This window comes from Salvelinus namaycush, chromosome 27 (genome assembly GCF_016432855.1).
Source record: "Salvelinus namaycush isolate Seneca chromosome 27, SaNama_1.0, whole genome shotgun sequence".
In the NCBI taxonomy this organism is placed as follows: domain Eukaryota; kingdom Metazoa; phylum Chordata; class Actinopteri; order Salmoniformes; family Salmonidae; genus Salvelinus; species Salvelinus namaycush.
In genome coordinates, this window is record NC_052333.1 from 24,090,632 (window position 1) to 24,110,251 (window position 19,620).

Sequence of the window (19,620 nt, forward strand, 5' to 3'; positions counted from 1 at the left end):
TATTGGTAATGGTGAGAGCTTAGCATATATTTTTTTTTTGGGGGGGGGTAATACACTTTTGACTACTTTAATACACTATAAGTGAATTTGTCCAAATACTTATAATAATTTTTTTATTCAAATGGGGGGACTACATACACAAAAGTGCTTTCATTTCTAAACTGTAAAACAGATACGTACGAAAATGCCCTACGAAAATGACATTCCGTAGTCACCTCATATGAAACATTTGATCTCAATTCCAAAATGCTGGAGTATAGAGCGAAATGTACACATTTTATCTTCACTGTCCAAATAAATACAAGTAGCGTATGCTTTTTACTGGAGCAAATGGGACTGAGACGGCTCACACCATTGACTTAGCAACAATTCCACCTGGCCTATCAGAGGGCAAGATGAAGGTTCCACTATATTGCTTACACCTATCCAATCCTCTCAGATCTGCAAAAGCATCTAGGGGGAGGGGGCTAGGGGTTGGTTTGGGGATTCAGGGGTACACTCATGATTGAACCTGTCTCTGTTTTCGTCAACTCTTCTGTTCTTCTCTCAAATTAAGTTTTCCATTGATGTGAATTTCATCCCGATACCTGTTTTTTTTAAACATTTGAATACACAACACAAATACTTTTGTACAAAGTTTCATTGGTTAGTTTACGTCAACTTATGTTAGTGCCAAGAAATAGCCTGTTTTGAGTGACTTAAGTCTATTCCTTTCAGATGAGTTCTGTTGTGATGATCGCCACAGTAATGATATAGCCACTGGGGTTTGTGTAGTGTGGGTGAGCTTTGAGACTTTCTGACATTGAGGACTTATTCTTTCCTGTATTACTTTTAAATGGTGAAAAATAAACGTATTGTCTGGTTACTATGTGGGAATCTTCGGTGTGTTTGAAATAGGGTGGTTTTGAATCAACCGAATCAGCAAGGGTCAGACCCACCAACTGGGAAGGAGCCTGTCCTGTAACACACTCTTCTATCATTGTTAAGCCGTAGCAGGCTGCCTGGTCCCTTCCCAACACACTAGCTACTTTAGCACTCAGCTCAGGACAAATAGAAACCATGGGTCCAGTGCTGAGTCTCTGTCCTGCTCCACACCCACCCCCACACTGCCCAAGCACATTAGCCGTTAACACCAACTAACCAACCAGGCGTGGTGCGGTTAGAAATGTCAGGCTTCACAGCACCGTGCGACGGCCGGCCCCGACACTCATCATCACCGATCTTTCTAGTACCAGGTGACAGATCAGATGATGCGTTCATACAATTATAGCTTCCTGATTCGTACCTCAGAATGTCAACCGTAGAAGGGCAGTGAACTGAGAGGGGAGAGATGAAGAAAGCGAGCGAGAGAGAAGAGAAAGGGACAGAGAATCAAAGAGAGAGAAGTATGAAAATAGAATTGACTGACAAAACAGTAGGAGGGCGTAAATAAGGAAGTCATTTAGTTTTAGAAAGCCTGTTGTTCCTTGCGACTAGCATCCTCTTAGCCTGGAATCCAAACTGATATTCATTCTACAATGGTGAAACAAAGTATATCAGTTCAGATTCTAAAGGAGCATAATCCATACGCTAGAAAAAAGAAAGGCACGAGAGACAGAGACAGATACAGAGAGAGAGGAAATGTATCTAAAGGCAGCAGGGTTGGCCGGGGGGATGTCGTCGAGGGAATTCTGCCACTCAGAGAGTTCCAAACCAAAGCACTTAAAAACAGGAAGCCCATTAAGCTAGTTCAATAATGCAGAACATTCAAAGAGACACAATCAAGTGGATTTTTGCACATTAAAAAACAGTTACTCTTCAGAGCTCCACAGGGAGACTGATGCAGACACCTCAGCTAACCTGTCCATCTGGTCAACATGTCAGTAAGTAAAACAGTTATAGATGATGACATTACATCAAAAATGACATGTTAAAAACGGTTATATTGTGAACATTGAAGAAAACGTTCAAGAAAAAACAAATAGTTTTGCATTGCCAGGTTAGTTTGCTAGTGTCTAAATGTACTGCGCTGTATTGTTAGAGCAGCATTTGCTACTTACATCTCCCATTATTCGACATCCTTGAATACACAGAGATCATTTGCAGGTTCAGAATGAAACGGTACGGATACATGACGCACGCGATGCCATAACAATTTGCATTCCACACACATTTGGCAAAAAATGCAATGCTAAGTACTGCATGGGGAGTGATAGTCTGTTTTAACAACAGGGCTTTTTCTTTCTGCGCCATCAGAAATAAATGTCACCTTTAATGTTTCCAGTGGGACTGGATGTAAGGAATGTTGCTACAGAGGATTTGTGCTCTAGTCAACCGTTTTCCACACTACATTCAGCGGCCAGCCACTGTTCAAGCCCAATTCATAATAGACCGCTAGTCCACTACCAGAATTGACCTGATCCACACTGAAATGTAGCACATGATTGCTTTCTACCCTCAGCAACCAGTCTGGGGTTGGTTGGGTTACTATTGATTGAGGTTATGGAGGAGGGTATGGAGACCTGATCTTGAACTAGGTATTAACAACAGAAAGAGTTAAGTACACAGCACAGTGCATAGAGACACCTCAGTTGGATAAGGAACAGGAACGATTTCTCCAGTAATAAAAAGGTTGACTTGAATTTTCATGGGGGATGTACAGGTGGAGGTTGAGGCTGCTATGTTGGAGTAGGCTGGGGTGGTGGGACCTGGGACAGAGGGGGTGGGTGCTGGGGCTGGGGTGGTGGGTCCTGGGGCTGGGGTGGTGGGACCTGGGGCTGAGGGGGTGGGTCCTGGGTTGATAGGTCTTGGGACTGATGGAACTGGGCACCAGTCTGTTTCTCTGTGTCTGATGCTGTGCTGCCGTCTCTGCAGGGGCACCGACACTGGCATGACTCTCCCTGTCTAATTACGATGACAGGCAGACTCAGGCCTATCTGCTGCAGAGCTGTCCCTAGCAGACAAGACAGAGGGCATGTCAAATAATATTTTTTAAAAGTCAATATATCCATACAAATTGTACAGTACCTCACAGATACGGTCTTGTTGCTAGCATTACAACATCTACAGCTCTGCAACTGCTAATGTATAGCGACCAAATACATTGAAATGATCAACATGTAGAATACGTGTAAAAACCACACCTAAATTCATCAGAGGTGACATATGTCGGTAAATATAACGAAGCAAAAGATGAATCTCCATAAATTACCTGTGTTCCCTCCCATTGGTATTTCTGTGGTGAAATAGAGCTTCTCTAGTGTCGAGCCACTTTGTTGTTGCTGAAATACAACAGAACAAGAGAAGAGAGCATGTACAGCATATAATTAACAGAATGTCAATGCCTCATGGCTAAACAGAGGAAAAGTTTCATTAAAACAACTGAAGGTCATTTAACAGTTGGACTGGATGAGATCCAGCAGGCCAATGATTGGACGACCCTCTCCATATTTTAATTAAAAGACCAAATGATTGGACTGCGGCCATCTCCATATTCTAATTAGCTGGCTTTACTACCCTCCAGGTTTGGAGGTTTCAATAAAGCATCTAGAATAATGACACAAATAACGTATGACAACAAATTATCAATTCATAAAAAATTGTCTGATAAAAACATGTAAGAATGTTTTATTATTAGACCAACATCTAATAGAAAAACGTATTATCTGCTTATAACTTATAATGGGCCTGACTTGTTATAATTATAATAACAACCTATTAGTAAGTTGTTAATGATGACTCACGGATAGCTGTGTCTGCATGTCCTGCAGCCTCGGGTCATTGACACTGTTCAACAGCCACTGGAGGTTCTGAGTGGACAAGGTGATGGGCTGGATGGTACTGTGGGCAGGGACCGTAGGAGGAGTAGAGTACCCCAGGGAGAGGGGTGTTAGTGGGGCCTGGAGGGAGGAGCTGGGGGGTGGAGGGTATGGGCCTGGTTGAGAATAGATGGAAGACATGGCAGCTGGCTGTAGTAGTACGCTCTGGGTGGAGCCTGGTTGGGAATGGAGGGTGGTGGTTGGCTGTGGTAGTACACTCTGGGTGGAGCCTGGTTGGGAATGGAGGGTGGTGGTTGGCTGTGGTAGTACACTCTGGGTGGAGCCTGGTTGGGAATGGAGGGATGCTGCAGGTTGTTGTGGTAGGCTCTGATTGGATGGCTGTTCTGGATTCACCTCATGGTTAGGTGTATCACTGATCATGAGAGAGACAGGAACTGGACAGGGTTCACCAGGGGTGAGGAGAGCGGTGGGCTGGGGTACAGGACGGGGTTCACTAGGGGTAGAGTCAGAGGGTTCAGGACAGGTAGAAATGAAAGGGTGAGATGCTTCTGGAAGCACCACGGTTAGAGATGGGTTCTCCAAACTACACGAGGGCACTGCCACCGATGACACATCTGGATAAGATAGGGGACAGATAAACGTTTTTAAGGGCTTAACAGGAGACAAGGCATTTAGACCACAAAGCACTGGTGGTGTTCACCACAACATAGTACAGTACTCACCCTGTGGCTGGGGCTTGTCTTGAAACAGCATCTCAAACACCAGGTCCAGGGCATCAGACTGCCACAGGGACAAGACAACAGCAGAGTAACGTTAGTCTAACAGGCAAAACATATACAGCACATGTCTTAGTTACCATCTATTACATTTTCCATACAATATGCACAACTTATACATGTATACAATTAGCCCTGAGACATGACTGTAATCTCTAATAGCATCTATATAGCCAATAGCAAAGGGCTAACTGTATACTGTCTATATACACTCACCAGTCAGTTTATTAGGTACACCTATCTAGTATCGGGTCGGACCCCCCTTTCCTCCCGAACAGCCTGAATTCTTTGGGGCATTCTACAAGGCGTCAGAAATATTACACAGGGATGTTGGTCCATGCTGACACGATGGCATTACGCAGTTGCTGCAGATTGGACGGTGGTACATTCATGCTGCCAACAGCCCGTTCTATCTCATCCCAAAGCTGTTCTATTTGGGCTGAGGTGTGAGGACTGAACAGGCCACGCTAGTAAACTGTCATGTTCCAGACAATGTTTATCCACTCCTCAATAGTCCAATGTTGGTGATCGCATGCCCTCTGGAGCCGCTTCTTCTTGTTTTTAGCTGATAGAAGGATCAACGAGTAGTGCGTTCCAAGATGCCGTTCTGCACACCACTGTTGTACTGCGCCGTTATTTGCCTGTTTGTGGCCCGCTTCTTAGCTTGCTATTCTCCGCTCGATCTCTCTCATCAACGAGCTGTTTTCGCCCACAAGACTGCCGCTGACTGGATGTTTTTGTTTGTCACATCATTCTCGGTAAACCCTAGACACTGTTGTGCGTGAAAAGCCCAGGAGGCCGGTCATTTCTGAGATACTGAATCCGGCGCGTCTGTCACCGACGATCGAAGTCGCTTAGGTCACTTGTTTTGCCCATTCTAACGTTCAATCAAACAGTAACTGAATGCCTCGATGCCTGTCTGCCTGCTTTATATAGCAAGCCACGGCCATGTGACTCACTGTCTGTAGGAGCGATCCATTTTCGTGAACGGAGTGGTGTACCTAATAAACTGGACAGTGAGTGTATGTCTTTTTTTAAGACATATAGCATGGATGTTTATTCAGACAGTGTGTGATATTGAAAACGTGGAAAAAAAGAGTTACAAAATGACTTACATTATTTTCTCTGAACTGAGAATCAGTGGAAATCAGGCTCATATCACTGAGACATGGGGAACGAGGTTTCAAATCCTGTGTTTCAAAACATGATTATTGATTAATTATAAGAGATGATTAGAGAGCACCGCATATTGAAAACAGATTTAAAAAGACAGGAAAATACAGAGAAAATCTATTGATTGCATGGATATTTGATCAGTAAGTCTTGACACATACCGTGTGAGACAGAAACAGATGAAATATGTCATTGTCAAAACATCATTAGTAAGTGCCATTTTCAGTCACATGGTGACTCACGTCTGAGAGGGAGTGGCTGTGAATTATGTCAGCTGACGGTCCAGGGTCGTGACCTTTGATGTTGTCCCTCGGACTGTTGGAGGAGCTTAGGGACTTATCACCATCTGTGTCCACCTGAAGGAGGGGTGGCTCGCCTAGAAGAAATAACATATACAGATATTATTTTTATAGGTCTCTCTTATACAGCAGCCAACCCTATTGCTACAACCCATAAGAATTTGAGATATAGTCCTGGCTTGGAGAAAGAAAGGTCATTTGAGTCCACAACTCTTAGCCTCATGGGTGAAGGGGCAGGATAAAGAAATACGCTCAGCAATATCCAAGTCCATGCATAACGACAATGATCATTAATAACATGAGTTTATGCTGATGTAGCCTTTAGTGCCTTGAGGCCTGTGCTTTTGGGGGGGGGGGGGGTGGGGGGGGAGATTCAAGCCACTAGTGTTGTCCTGGCTACAGACACAAGCAGTTCTGCAGGATACATATGGAAACTCCCGCTGGGAAGCCAACCCAAAAAGCAGGAGAGATAATGTTTCCTCAGCCTCTGACATCAATGTGAGTTGCATTCACAGATCACATGTAATAGATCTAAACCCCATCTGAGACTCATCTCCTCAGAGGGAGGAAGAGTCTACTGGGTTCTCTGGTATCAGAGGAACAGGCTAGAAAGACAAATTACAGTGTTATAGTTACAATGGAGTGTGAGAAGTGTGTGTGTGTGAGTGAGCAGAACTGGGCCCCAGAGGAACCTGCAGCAGCAGTATTAGAGGCTAAACCATAACAGCAGCAGTATCAATAGCTCCACCACAATAGCAGCAGTATTAATAACTCCACCACAACAGCAGCAGGACTAATAGCTCCACCACAACAGCAGCAGTATTAATAACTCCACCACAACAGCAGCAGTATTAATAGCTCCACCACAACAGCAGCAGGACTAATAGCTCCACCACAACAGCAGCAGGACTAATAACTCCACCACAATAGCAGCAGTATTAATAACTCCACCACAATAGCAGCAGTATTAATAGCTCCACCACAACAGCAGCAGTATTAATAGCTCCACCACAATAGCAGCAGCATTAATAACTCCACCACAACAGCAGCAGTATAAATAGCTCCACCACAACAGCAGCAGTATTAATAGCTCCACCACAACAGCAGCAGTATCAATAGCTCCACCACAACAGCAGCAGTATTAATAACTCCACCACAACAGCAGCAGTATTAATAGCTCCACCACAACAGCAGCAGGACTAATAGCTCCACCACAACAGCAGCAGTATTAATAGCTCCACCACAACAGCAGCAGTATTAATAGCTCCACCACAACAACAGCAGAAGTATTAATAGCTCCACCACAACAACAGCAGAAGTATTAATAGCTCCACCACAACAACAGCAGCAGCATTAATAGCTCCACCACAACAGCATCAGCATTAATAGCTCCACTACAACAGCAGCAGCAGTACAAATAGATCCACCACAACAACAGCAGAAGTATTAATAGCTCCACCACAACAACAGCAGCAGCATTAATAGCTCCACCACAACAGCATCAGCATTAATAGCTCCACCACAACAGCATCAGCATTAATAGCTCCACCACAACAGCATCAGCATTAATAGCTCCACTACAACAGCAGCAGCAGTACAAATAGATCCACCACAACAACATTAATAGCTCCACCACAACAGCAGCAGTACTAATAGCTCCTATTTATTGCCTTACGTCCCTTATCCTACCTCCTTTGCACACACTGTATATAGACTTTTTCTACTGTATTATTTGACTGTATGTTTGTTTATTCCATGTGTAACTCTGTGTTGTTGTACATGTCGAACTGCTTTGCTTTATCTTGGCCAGGTCGCAGTTGTAAATGAGAACTTATTCTCAACTAGCCTACCTGGTTAAATAAAGGTGAAATAAAAATAATAATAAATGAAAAACAGCAGCAGCATTAACAGACCCACCACAACAGCAGCAGTACTAATAGCTCCACCACAACAACAGTAGTACTAATAGCTCCACCACAACAGCAGTACTAATAGCTCCACCACAACAGCAGCAGTACTAATAGCTCCACCACAACAGCAGCAGTACTAATAGCTCCACCACAACAGCATTAATAGCTCCACCACAACAACAGCAGTACTAATAGCTCCACCACAACAGCATTAATAGCTCCACCACAACAGCATTAATAGCTCCACCACAACAGCATTAATAGCTCCACCACAACAACAGCAGTACTAATAGCTCCACCACAACAACAGTAGTACTAATAGCTCCACCACAACAGCATTAATAGCTCCACCACAACAACAGCAGTACTAATAGCTCCACCACAACAGCATTAATAGCTCCACCACAACAGCATTAATAGCTCCACCACAACAACAGTAGTACTAATAGCTCCACCACAACAGCATTAATAGCTCCACCACAACAGCATTAATAGCTCCACCACAACAACAGCAGTACTAATAGCTCCACCACAACAACAGTAGTACTAATAGCTCCACCACAACAGCATTAATAGCTCCACCACAACAGTAGGACTAATAGCTCCACCACAACAACAGTAGTACTAATAGCTCCACCACAACAGTAGTACTAATAGCTCCACCACAACAGTAGTACTAATAGCTCCACCACAACAACAGTAGTACTAATAGCTCCACCACAACAGCATTAATAGCTCCATCACAACAGCAGTACTAATAGCTCCACCACAACAACAGTAGTACTAATAGCTCCACCACAACAACAGTAGGACTAATAGCTCCACCACAACAACAGTAGTACTAATAGCTCCACCACAACAGTAGGACTAATAGCTCCACCACAACAACAGTAGTACTAATAGCTCCACCACAACAACAGCAGTACTAATAGCTCCACCACAACAACAGCAGTACTAATAGCTCCACCACAACAACAGTAGTACTAATAGCTCCACCACAACAGCATTAATAGCTCCACCACAACAGCATTAATAGCTCCACCACAACAACAGCAGTACTAATAGCTCCACCACAACAGCATTAATAGCTCCACCACAACAGTAGTACTAATAGCTCCACCACAACAGTAGTACTAATAGCTCCACCACAACAGTAGTACTAATAGCTCCACCACAACAACAGTAGTACTAATAGCTCCACCACAACAACAGTAGTACTAATAGCTCCACCACAACAGCATTAATAGCTCCATCACAACAGCAGTACTAATAGCTCCACCACAACAACAGTAGTACTAATAGCTCCACCACAACAACAGTAGGACTAATAGCTCCACCACAACAACAGTAGTACTAATAGCTCCACCACAACAGTAGGACTAATAGCTCCACCACAACAACAGTAGTACTAATAGCTCCACCACAACAACAGCAGTACTAATAGCTCCACCACAACAACAGCAGTACTAATAGCTCCACCACAACAACAGTAGTACTAATAGCTCCACCACAACAACCGCAGTACTAATAGCTCCACCACAACAACAGCAGTACTAATAGCTCCACCACAACAACAGCAGTACTAATAGCTCCACCACAACAACAGCAGTACTAATAGCTCCACCACAACAACAGCAGTACTAATAGCTCCACCACAACAACAGCAGTACTAATAGCTCCACCACAACAACAGCAGTACTAATAGCTCCACCACAACAACAGCAGTACTAATAGCTCCACCACAACAACAGCAGTACTAATAGCTCCACCACAACAGCATTAATAACTCCACCACAACAGCATTAATAACTCCACCACAACAACAGTAGTATTAACAGCTCCACCACACCAACAGTAGTATTAATAGCTCCACCACAACAGCATCAGTATTAACAGCTCCACCACACCAACAGTAGTATTAACAACTCCACCACAACAGCAGCAGTATTAATAGCTCCACCACAACAGCAGCAATCAGACCTGGGTTCAAAAAGTATTTTGAAATCCTACAGATATATGAGTGTTTGTTTGAGCCTGTCTGGAGTGCTAGATGGACTGGCTTCGGATCTTTGGGACTGTTTTGTGTGTGTGTGTGTGTGTGTGTGTGTGTGTGTGTGTGTGTGTGTGTGTGTGTGTGTGTGTGTGTGTGTGTGTGTGTGTGTGTGTGTGTGTGTGTGTGTGTGTGTGTGTGTGATCTCAGCACTCTGTTGGATGTGGATAAATAGGCTCATCAGGATTCGCTGACAGGGCGTTGCGAGAATAAATGGGCCAATAAGAAGCTGGGGAGCTGAGCAGTGCTGAGGCCTATCTACTGGGCTGAAATGAACTTGGATGTTTTCAACACACACCTGTCTGAGAATCTGACTCAGCAGAGGAAGCCATACCCCATTAAGAACACTCAATAAAACGTAGCGGGGAGGAAAGAAAGATGTGCTAGAACGGATTGTTTTATCTCCAACTCCGGAAAAAAGGGGTTTTCAACTCCCTAGTCTCATTTTAAAATAGACAGGGTTTGAGCTCAAGGAGTTAGCTGTGTATCACCACCTCACCTTCACCTATTTGTCCCAGGATGTGTGTTTGGAGATGGTCACTAGAGGTGAACGCTTTGTAACAGCCAGGATGGTCACATCTGGGGAGAAAACAACACTAAGTCGAGTTATGTTTATTCATTTGTGCGTTCATTGAGTACGTTTACATGCACACTAATAACGCAATATTAAACCGATTATGGCCGAGTATTGTCACACCCTGATCTGTTTCACCTGTCTTTGTGCTTGTCTCCAGCCCCCTCCAGATGTCGCCCATCTGCCCCATTATCCCGTGTATTTATACCTGTGTTCTCTGTTTGTCTGTTGCCAGTTCGTATTGTTTGTTCAAGTCAACCAGCGTTTTGTTTCTCAGCTCCTGCTTTTTCCAGTCTCTCTTTTCTCACCCTCCCAGTTTTGACCCTTGCCTGTCCTGACTCCGAGCCCGCCTGCCTGACCACTCTGCCTTACCCTGACCCTGAGCCTGCCTGCCGTCCGGTACCGTTGCCCCACCTCTGGTTTTCTGACCCCTGCCTGCCTTGACCTGTCTATTGCCTGCCCCTGTTGGAATATTAAACTACTGTTTATTCGATGTGGTCTGCATCTGGGTCTTACCTTCATATCTGATAGAGTATGACATTAGTCATGTAAATACCTTACTCTGCTTATCTTAAATCGGTCATAATCAAAGTAAGCATATGCCGATTAAAACACCTGGTTTTCTGAGCAATCTTTAGAATTATTAGGAATGTAAACAGCTTCATCGATGTTCCAGTGCTTTATTTGATATGTGCGAGTGAAGTGAGTTCAGAAAAACTGAAAGTATGCATCTTAGAAATAGTTTTCACATACAAACTTTATATGTCCGAACTCAGAATCTAATAGTCTTCTCAAAAATAACATGGTCACTGTGGTAGAACATTTATTTTGATTGGCGATTTTCAGCATTTATCAAAAGTCCCATCAGTAGCCTGATTTCAGAGGTGTCCATGTAGGGAAATCGTTTTTCTTGCAATGGATGTAACTTTTTAATCAAACTATCATATTAACCTGACTACCTAGAATAATCACATTATTGTGTGCATGTAACCATGCTCATTTATTCATTCATTTGTGCAAGCATTCATTTGTTCATGAATTAGTTAGTCCTTTCAACCCACTGCATACTTCAGCCATTCATTGTGAGCTCACCTGAAGGGCCTCTCCTTGGAGTGTGTCCTGATGTGTTTCCTCAGGTCACTCAGAGTGGTGAAGTACTTGGTGCATCCGCCTGACTCGCAGTTAAACGTGTTCCCTGTGTGCAGTCTCTGGTGGGCTTTCAGCCTGCACATCAACACAAACACAACAGAGAGAAACAAACACGGCTGATGTTTGCAGATCAACACACCAACATAGTCACTGTGAGTTGTGGCTTGACTTGGGGTCAGCATACCAAAGGCCACTAAGCTGTGTAAATTAACTTTGAGGTCAGGGGGTGAGGAGAGTGCCCAACTCATGACTGATGAAACATCATCGCGTGACACGTCTTGACCCATGGCAGGAAGGCTATCCGCTACAATAATTTGGCTGCGATTCCTTCAGTTGACAATTTCAGTGCCAGTGGGCCTGTAAATAATATATGAACTAAATAGATGCTGTGGAGAAAAATGCTAGGTTGTGGTATCTGCCCCACCTAGTCAATGGTAGGGAAAACACTGGTCTAACCCTTACCTGTACAGTGTGTTGTAGGCCTTCTCACAGCCCTGTTGGTCACACTCGAAGGGCTTCTCCTTGGTGTGAACGCGGACGTGGATCTTCAGACTGTAGGAGGTAAGGAAGGCCTTGTCACAGCCCAACTGGTTGCAGACAAACGTGTATTCTCCTCTGTGTCTCTTCTGGTGGGTCCGAAGGTTCCCTGCTGTGCTGTAGGTACGAGTACAGTCCTCGTATAGACACTGGTAACGCTTCACCTGCAGAACAGACAGGCAGAGAGTTGTGGTCGTTATATAAACTATGTCAACAAGATGGAACACCACCATATGCATAAACATAAGTTTAACATGTAGGAAGTGTTTTTAGTACCGGTATGTAACACTTCACAAACATTACTATACATCAAGTCTGGAAATGAATCAGCTGTATTGGTTTGTATGAGAAGATTGAAGTGCACATTTATGAATGAGAACTAATTAACTTCACAGAAAGAGAACCAAGAGGCTGTAAAGCATGAGAAAATCATCTCATCTTTACATCTGCAGAGACCTTGAATATAATGACACTGTGGTTCTGGATGGGAGAGAGGCTGATGATGATGATGAGGGAAAACAGAAGCTTCACAGCTAGCTCCTGGGCTGGCCCAATTTCACCACCCCAAACCAATCTCCTCTCCTGTCTCTTCCTCTCACTCACCGACTTCATCATAACAGTTGGCTTGTCGCCTTCACACAATATGGTTCTGCTGCTGCTAACCTAGCATGGTTTATTTTCTCTGTGATGATGATGTGAATGAATGACCTCAGGGACATCTTACTCCCTTCCACATGTTATACACTCTTAGAACGGCGCTATATAGAAAGTAAAATGGTGCTTTGGCTGTTCCCATAGGAGAACCCTTTGAATAGCCCTTTTTGGTTCCAGGTAGAACCCTTTTGGGATCCATGAACGACCCTTTCCACAAAAGGGTTTACCTGGAACCAAAAAGTATTCTCCTATGGGGACAGCCGAAGAACCCTTTTGGTACCCTTTTTTCTGTATATATGAAATGCTGAAATGGGTCTGTCTCAGTTATTCACAGACTGAGAATACACATCATATGATCATCATGTGTAAGCCTGACCAACCCCATGTCATGTTTGCCCTAAGGGTTGAGGCCTACACTCTCGACTCAGTGTAATTTCAAAGAAGACTACAAAATGGCTCTCTGCCTATCTATAACCTTGTAACATCCTTCAGGACATCATGACCGGGATATTAGAAAATATACAGTACATTATGAAAGTATTCAGACCCTTCCCTTTTTCCACATTTGGTTACGTTACAGCCTTATTCTAAAATGGATTAAATAAATAAATATAGTCATCAATCTACACAAAATATCCCATAATGACAAAGCAAAAACATGTTATTAGAAAATTTTGCTAATTTATTTAAAAATACAAAAAACAGAAATACCTTATTTACATAAATATTCAGACCCTTTGCTATGAGAATCTAAATTGAGCTCAGGTGCATTCTGTTTCCATTGATCATCCTTGAGATGTTACAACTTGATTTGAGTTCACCTGTAGTAAATTCAATTAATTGGACATGATTTGGAAAGGCACACACCTGTCTATATAAGGTCCCACAGTTGACAGTGCATGTCAGAGCAAAAACCAAGCCATGAGGTCGAAAGAATTGTCCGTAGAACTCCGAGGCAGGATTGTGTCAAGGCACAGATCTGGGGAGGGTACCAAAACACTTCTGCAGCATTGAAGGTCCCCAAGAACATGGTGGCCTCCATCATTCTTAAATGGAAGAAGTTTGGAACCACCAAGTATTTTCCTAGAGCTGGCCGCCCGGCTAAGTTGAGCAATCGGGGGAGAAGGGCCTTGGTCAGGGAGGTGACCAAGTGTCACGATTTTCTTCTGGAGTGGCGACCCACGCCGCCGACCCCGGACTGGGAACCCTTACAGCGGGCCCCGAATAGGAGGGAGACTCCGGCAACGCCGGACAGGCGGGCGGCTCTGGCGGCTCCGGACTGACGGGCGGCTCTGGCAGCTCCGGACTGGCGGGCGGCTCCGGACTGGAGAGAGCACCTGGAGGGAGGAGACGGAGAGACAGCAGGGTGCGTGGGGCTGCCACAGGACCCACCAGGCTGGGGAGACCTACAGGAGGCCTGGTGCGTGGAGGAGGCACCGGATGGACCGGGCTGTGGGGGCGCACTGGAGCTCTGGTGCGCAGCCTTGGCACCACTCCTCCAGGCTGGATGACCACTTTAGCCCGAACCCTCCAGAGTGCAGGCACAGGTTGAACCGGGCTGTGGGGGAGCACTGGAGATCTGGTGCATACCACTCGCACCTCTCCCTTAGGCTCAATGCCCACATTCGCCCGGCACGAGCGGAGCGCAGGCATAGGGCGCACTGCACCCTCCCAGCGCCCCGGAGACACAGCACACAGAGCCGGCGCAGTACGTCCTGGCTGGATGCCCATTCTCGCATGGCATTTGCGGGGGGCTGGTCTATAGCGCTCCGGGCTATGAGCGCGTACTGGCGACACCGTGCGTTTGACCGCATAACACGATGCCTGACCAGTACTGCGCTTCTTCCGGTAAGCACGGGGAGTTGGCTCAGGTCTATCGCCTGACTCCACCAATCTCCCCGTGTGCCCCCCCCCCCCCCAAAAAAAAAATTTGGTTTGGGGCTGCCTCTCGTGCCTGTTGCGCTGCCTTACCTCATATCGCCGCCGCTCAGCTTTAGCTGCCTCCATTTCTTCTTTGGGGCGGCGATATTCCCCAGCCTGTGCCCAGGGTCCCTTGCCGTCCAATATCTCCTCCCATGTCCATTTCTCCAGATCGCGCTGCTCCTTGTTACCACGCTGCTTGGTCCGTTTGTGGGGGGTAGTTCTGTCACGATTTTCTTCTTCTTCAGATGAGGAATATGAAGGATCAGACCAAAATGCAGCGTGGTAAGTGTCCATGTTACTTTAATATAACAGAACACGAAAAAATACAAAAATAACAAAGTGAATGACAAAGAAAACCGAAACAGTCCTGAATGGTGAAAACAAACACAAAACAGGAAACAACTACCCACCAACACAGGTGGGAACAGGCTACCTAAATATGATTCTAAGAGACAACGATTGACAGCTGCCTCTGATTGGGAACCATACTAGGCCAAACACAGAAATACAACACATAGAACAAAACATAGAATATAGAACATAGAATGCCCACCCCAACTCACACCCTGACCAACCAAAATAAAGACATAAAAAAGGAACTAAGGTCAGAACGTGACACCAAGAACCCGAACGTCACTCTGACAGAGCTCCAGAGTTCCTCTGTGGAGATGGGAGAACCTTCCAGAAGGACAACCATCTCTGCAGCACTCTACCAATCAGGCCTTTGTGGTAGAGTGGACAGACGGAAGCCACGTCTCAGTAAAAGGCACATGACAGCCCGCTTGGAGTTTGCCAAAAGGTACCTAAAGGACTCTCAAACCATGAGAAACAAGATTCTCTGGTCTGATGAAACCAAGATTGAACTCTTTGGCCTGAATGCCAAGCGTCACGTCTGGAGGAAACCTGGCACCATCCCTACGGTGAAGCATGGTAGTGGCAGCATCATACTGTGGGGATGTTTTTCACCGGCAAGGACTAAGAGACTAGTCAGGAGTGAGGGAAAGATGAACGGAGCAAAGTACAGCGAGATAATTGATGAAAACCTTCTCTAGAGTGCTCAGGACCTCAGACTGCGGCGAAGGTTCACCTTCCAACAGGACAACGAACCTAAGCACACAGCTAAGACAACGCAGCAGTGGCATCGGGACAAGAATCTGAATGCCAGAGCCCGGAATTGATCACAATCGAACATCTCTGGAGAAACATGAAAATAGCTGTGCAGCAACGTTCCCCATCCAACCTGACAGAGCTTGAGAGGATCTGCAAAGAAGAATGGAAGAAACTCCCCAAATACAGGTGTGCCAAGCTTGTAGCATCATACGCAAGAACACTCAATACTGTAATCCCTGTCTTGGCTTCAACAAAGTACTGAGTAAAGGGTCGGAATACTTATGTAAATGTCATTTCCGTTATTTATTTTTTATACATTTGCTAAAATTTATAAAAAACAGTATTTGCTTTGTCATTATGGGATATTGTGTGTAGATTAAGGGTAGATTTTTAAAAATAAATAAATTTTAGAATAATGCTGTAACGTAACATTCGGAAAAAGTCAAAGGGTCTGAATACTTTGCAAATGCCCTGTATGTGAATGAGTAATGATGTCAGTTTTCCTGACAACATATCCAAATAAATACAGAACATGCTCAGATATCAAAACAGGCTTATGTGACCGACTGGGGTTGAACCAGGGATTAGCCCACTGGGTCAAAGCCCAGGCATTAGCTCAAGGAGCTAACACAAGTCTTCAGGTCTTTGGATATCAAGGCTTACCTCGCTGTGGTGGGTATCTGGGCACTCCGAGTGCAGTGTGATGGTGGCCCCCTGGATGTGCCGGGGCATGGGTGTGGAACCAGGGTTGATGGTGAACTGGATCTGGTCCTGGGAGATGGTGTGGTGGATGTACCCCTGTGACATGGCCTGCCAGTGGTCTTCCAGACCTCCACGACCCTCCGTCTCACATCCCTCATGTAGGTACATCATCAGGTCCTCTTCCTCCTCTTTATTGTCAGTTCTAGAACCCACTGGGTCTTGTTCAATCATCACAGTGGTTCTGTCATACACTGTGTCCAGACTGTGCACACCGGAGTCCAGTGTAGAGGGCAGCAGTAGCTTGTCCCATTGGTCCCAGTCGACAGTAACCATCTTCCTGGAGACATTGTCCTCTTCAACCTGCTGATTTGTCTTGTCTACCTCTTCTTCCTCCACAAAGAGCATGGTCTCATTCATCCTCATACATGGTAACAAAGGTGTCACACTCACTGGGTTGCCATTGAAAGGAGAAGTAGAGGGTTAGAAAATGTATCAAGTAACAGTAGGCTATCACAACAGCAGCTACAAATGCATTTAATTTTGTTGAGATTAATGAGATTAACGGACTATTGGTTAAACGGTTTGAAACTACAGTAGCCTAATACAAAGTCAACTATAATCTTCGCATTCCTCAGCGAGTTTAGGCCATCATCAAAACTATTTTACTTGTTGCTATGAGAAGCACTGATTCAGCAGACGCAGCACAGAAATGTTGGCACGTTTCAATAACAATCCCTAGCTACTCACAGTTTTGAAAGTTCACCACGTAAATGCAGTCAAAAATAACTACTGGAAGTCGTTTGTCTTTATAAAATGTCTTCCGCTTTGTTAATTAACTCTGTTTCAAACCCGATTCCTCCGTTGTTACAGTGTTGCTACATCGTAGTCACCCTAGCAGCCTATTTAACCAGCTTCCTCTTTCCGCCCAGAATCAACTCACTCATCCGTGAAGTAAACGACCGGTAACTGCCAAAATAAAGGAAACACCAACATGGGCCACCACGAGCCAGAGCAATTTCAATGCACGGTGGCATGAGGTTGAGATCTGATGACTGAGACGGTCATGGCGTATGGTTTACATCGTTTTCATGCTCATCAACCATTCAGTGACTACTCGTGCCCTGTGGATGTGGGCATTGTCATCCTATGGCCGGTGGCATAGCCATTGTAGCCAAAATAATGGCCTGCCCAGTAATTTATACATGACCCAAAGTAAGATGGGATGTTAATTGCTTAATTAACTCAGGAATCGCACCTGCTTTCAACATACTTTGTATCCCTTATTTACTCAACCGTTTCTATTGTTTTGGCAGATACATGTATACCCTATAGCTCCTGGATATAACTGTGCTATAGCGCCATCTTGTGAAGAGTAATTATTGCTGAACACTAGTCTAATTGGCTTTAGAGGTTAAGTCAAAGCTACACTGCACACCATCTGAAATACCTATTTTTGTAAACCTGACAGTGATACAATCTTGATGAAATTCCTAGAAATATAATGATCAACATGGTTGAGGCATAACATAGTTGAGGTATGAGTCTGATTGTCTGAGTTAAAATCATTGTGAACAGTAATTGGTCCATAGCGGGTTCATTGTAGGCCTATGTATCCTCTGGCAGTAACGCCCACAGAAGAACAGCACACTCAAACCCATGACTGGATCCACTAGAGGTTGGGATGTGTTATTTAAGAACAACATAAAGCTGGAAAACTGTTTTATTTTCACGAGAGCTTGCATTCACAGATGAAGAAAACATGAAAGAACTAATGATGCCCAAGCAGTGGATATGACAAAACTGAAATATGCATTTAGTCGATCCATACTAAACCCTCTGTATTCTTAAGTGAGTCTAATGTCACAGGAAGGTTAGTAGATTAGCGAGTGTTGAGTAGATTGCCCAGTAGAGAGGTTACACTCAGAGCCAGGAGGGAGAGACTCCCCAGGCCACAGCAGGCAGAGTTGACAGGCATGTTGAGAGAACCATCCAGTCTGAGACAGGAGACAGACCCAGCCACACAACACTCATTGTGGCATTGGTACGAGCTGAAGGGACCACACTTAGTGCTCTGTCTGCAGTCTCTGGCGCATCCAGCACTCCACACCGCCACGTATGTATTCCAGGTGACCTGGCTTGAGGCTTTCTTGAGCTGTGGGATGGTGTATAAGTTGTATTTATCATCATCAATATCATCATTGTGAGCATCACCATCAGGAGTAGAAGAATCATCATAATTAACAAAAACAACACTTCATCCTTGAACAATTAAGATTCAGATGAACTGACATGTTGATAACCAAGCCCATTGAGTTGACATTGCATCGTAAAGACATTTGTTAGAAAGCCACAACAGGAATGGGTCTCTTCTTACCTCACAGAAGTCCATACCCTCCTCACACAACTCCTCCATGGCCTTCATATGTTTGTAGCATGTTATGCCGATGCATCTAAATATTTTACAAGACCTCATCTGTGAAGGAAAGTAAATTATAATTTATAATGCATGTTGAAAAGTTGACATTTCTGCCAAAATTTCCAGCATTTTGCATTCATTTGCAAGAAATGTCTAGTACCTTCTTCCCAGTTAAAGCAGCATTTACAGTCATGCCTCCCATTGTGGATATGGTGGATCTTGCAGTAGCTGTAGTGGTAGGCTCTGTGGTGATATTATAGTTCTCAGTTTGGGTCATATCGGAGGCAATGGAGCCTTGGTCATCAACATCCTTGCCCTCATCTTGAGTATGGTTTCCATTGGTCTGAGATGCTGGTATGACATCATTATAGTTCAATATCTCATTCTTGAAAGGAGGGGTGACGTTAATATCATCTTCTGTGTCGTTTCTCTCAGTCTTGAGTGTAGAGATGTTTGTAATGTAATCTTGAGCTCTGGTGTATTCTCCCCCAGTCTGGGATGTAGGGAAGACTTCTTTGTTGCGCTCTGTATTGTAGTAGTCTCTTCCTGGAGGGACAGTGGTGGTGTGAATGGTTTGGCTGTTTTCAGT

General features: G+C 44.7%; 1 protein-coding gene across 1 annotated transcript; it reads right to left on the bottom strand.

Moving 5' to 3' along the window:
- Positions 1–131: 131 nt before the first annotated feature.
- LOC120022846 (metal regulatory transcription factor 1-like) lies at positions 132–17,518 on the bottom strand. Its single transcript, XM_038966884.1, has 11 exons — positions 17,363–17,518; positions 16,577–17,064; positions 12,152–12,390; positions 11,633–11,764; positions 10,466–10,545; positions 5,950–6,083; positions 5,650–5,724; positions 4,481–4,538; positions 3,723–4,372; positions 3,191–3,260; positions 132–2,932 (listed from the first exon to the last, which is right to left on the bottom strand). Exons 2-11 carry the CDS (start codon positions 17,036–17,038, stop codon positions 2,658–2,660), a joined length of 2,175 nt encoding a protein of 724 aa, XP_038822812.1. The 5' UTR covers positions 17,039–17,064; positions 17,363–17,518; the 3' UTR covers positions 132–2,657.
- Positions 17,519–19,620: the final 2,102 nt, after the last annotated feature.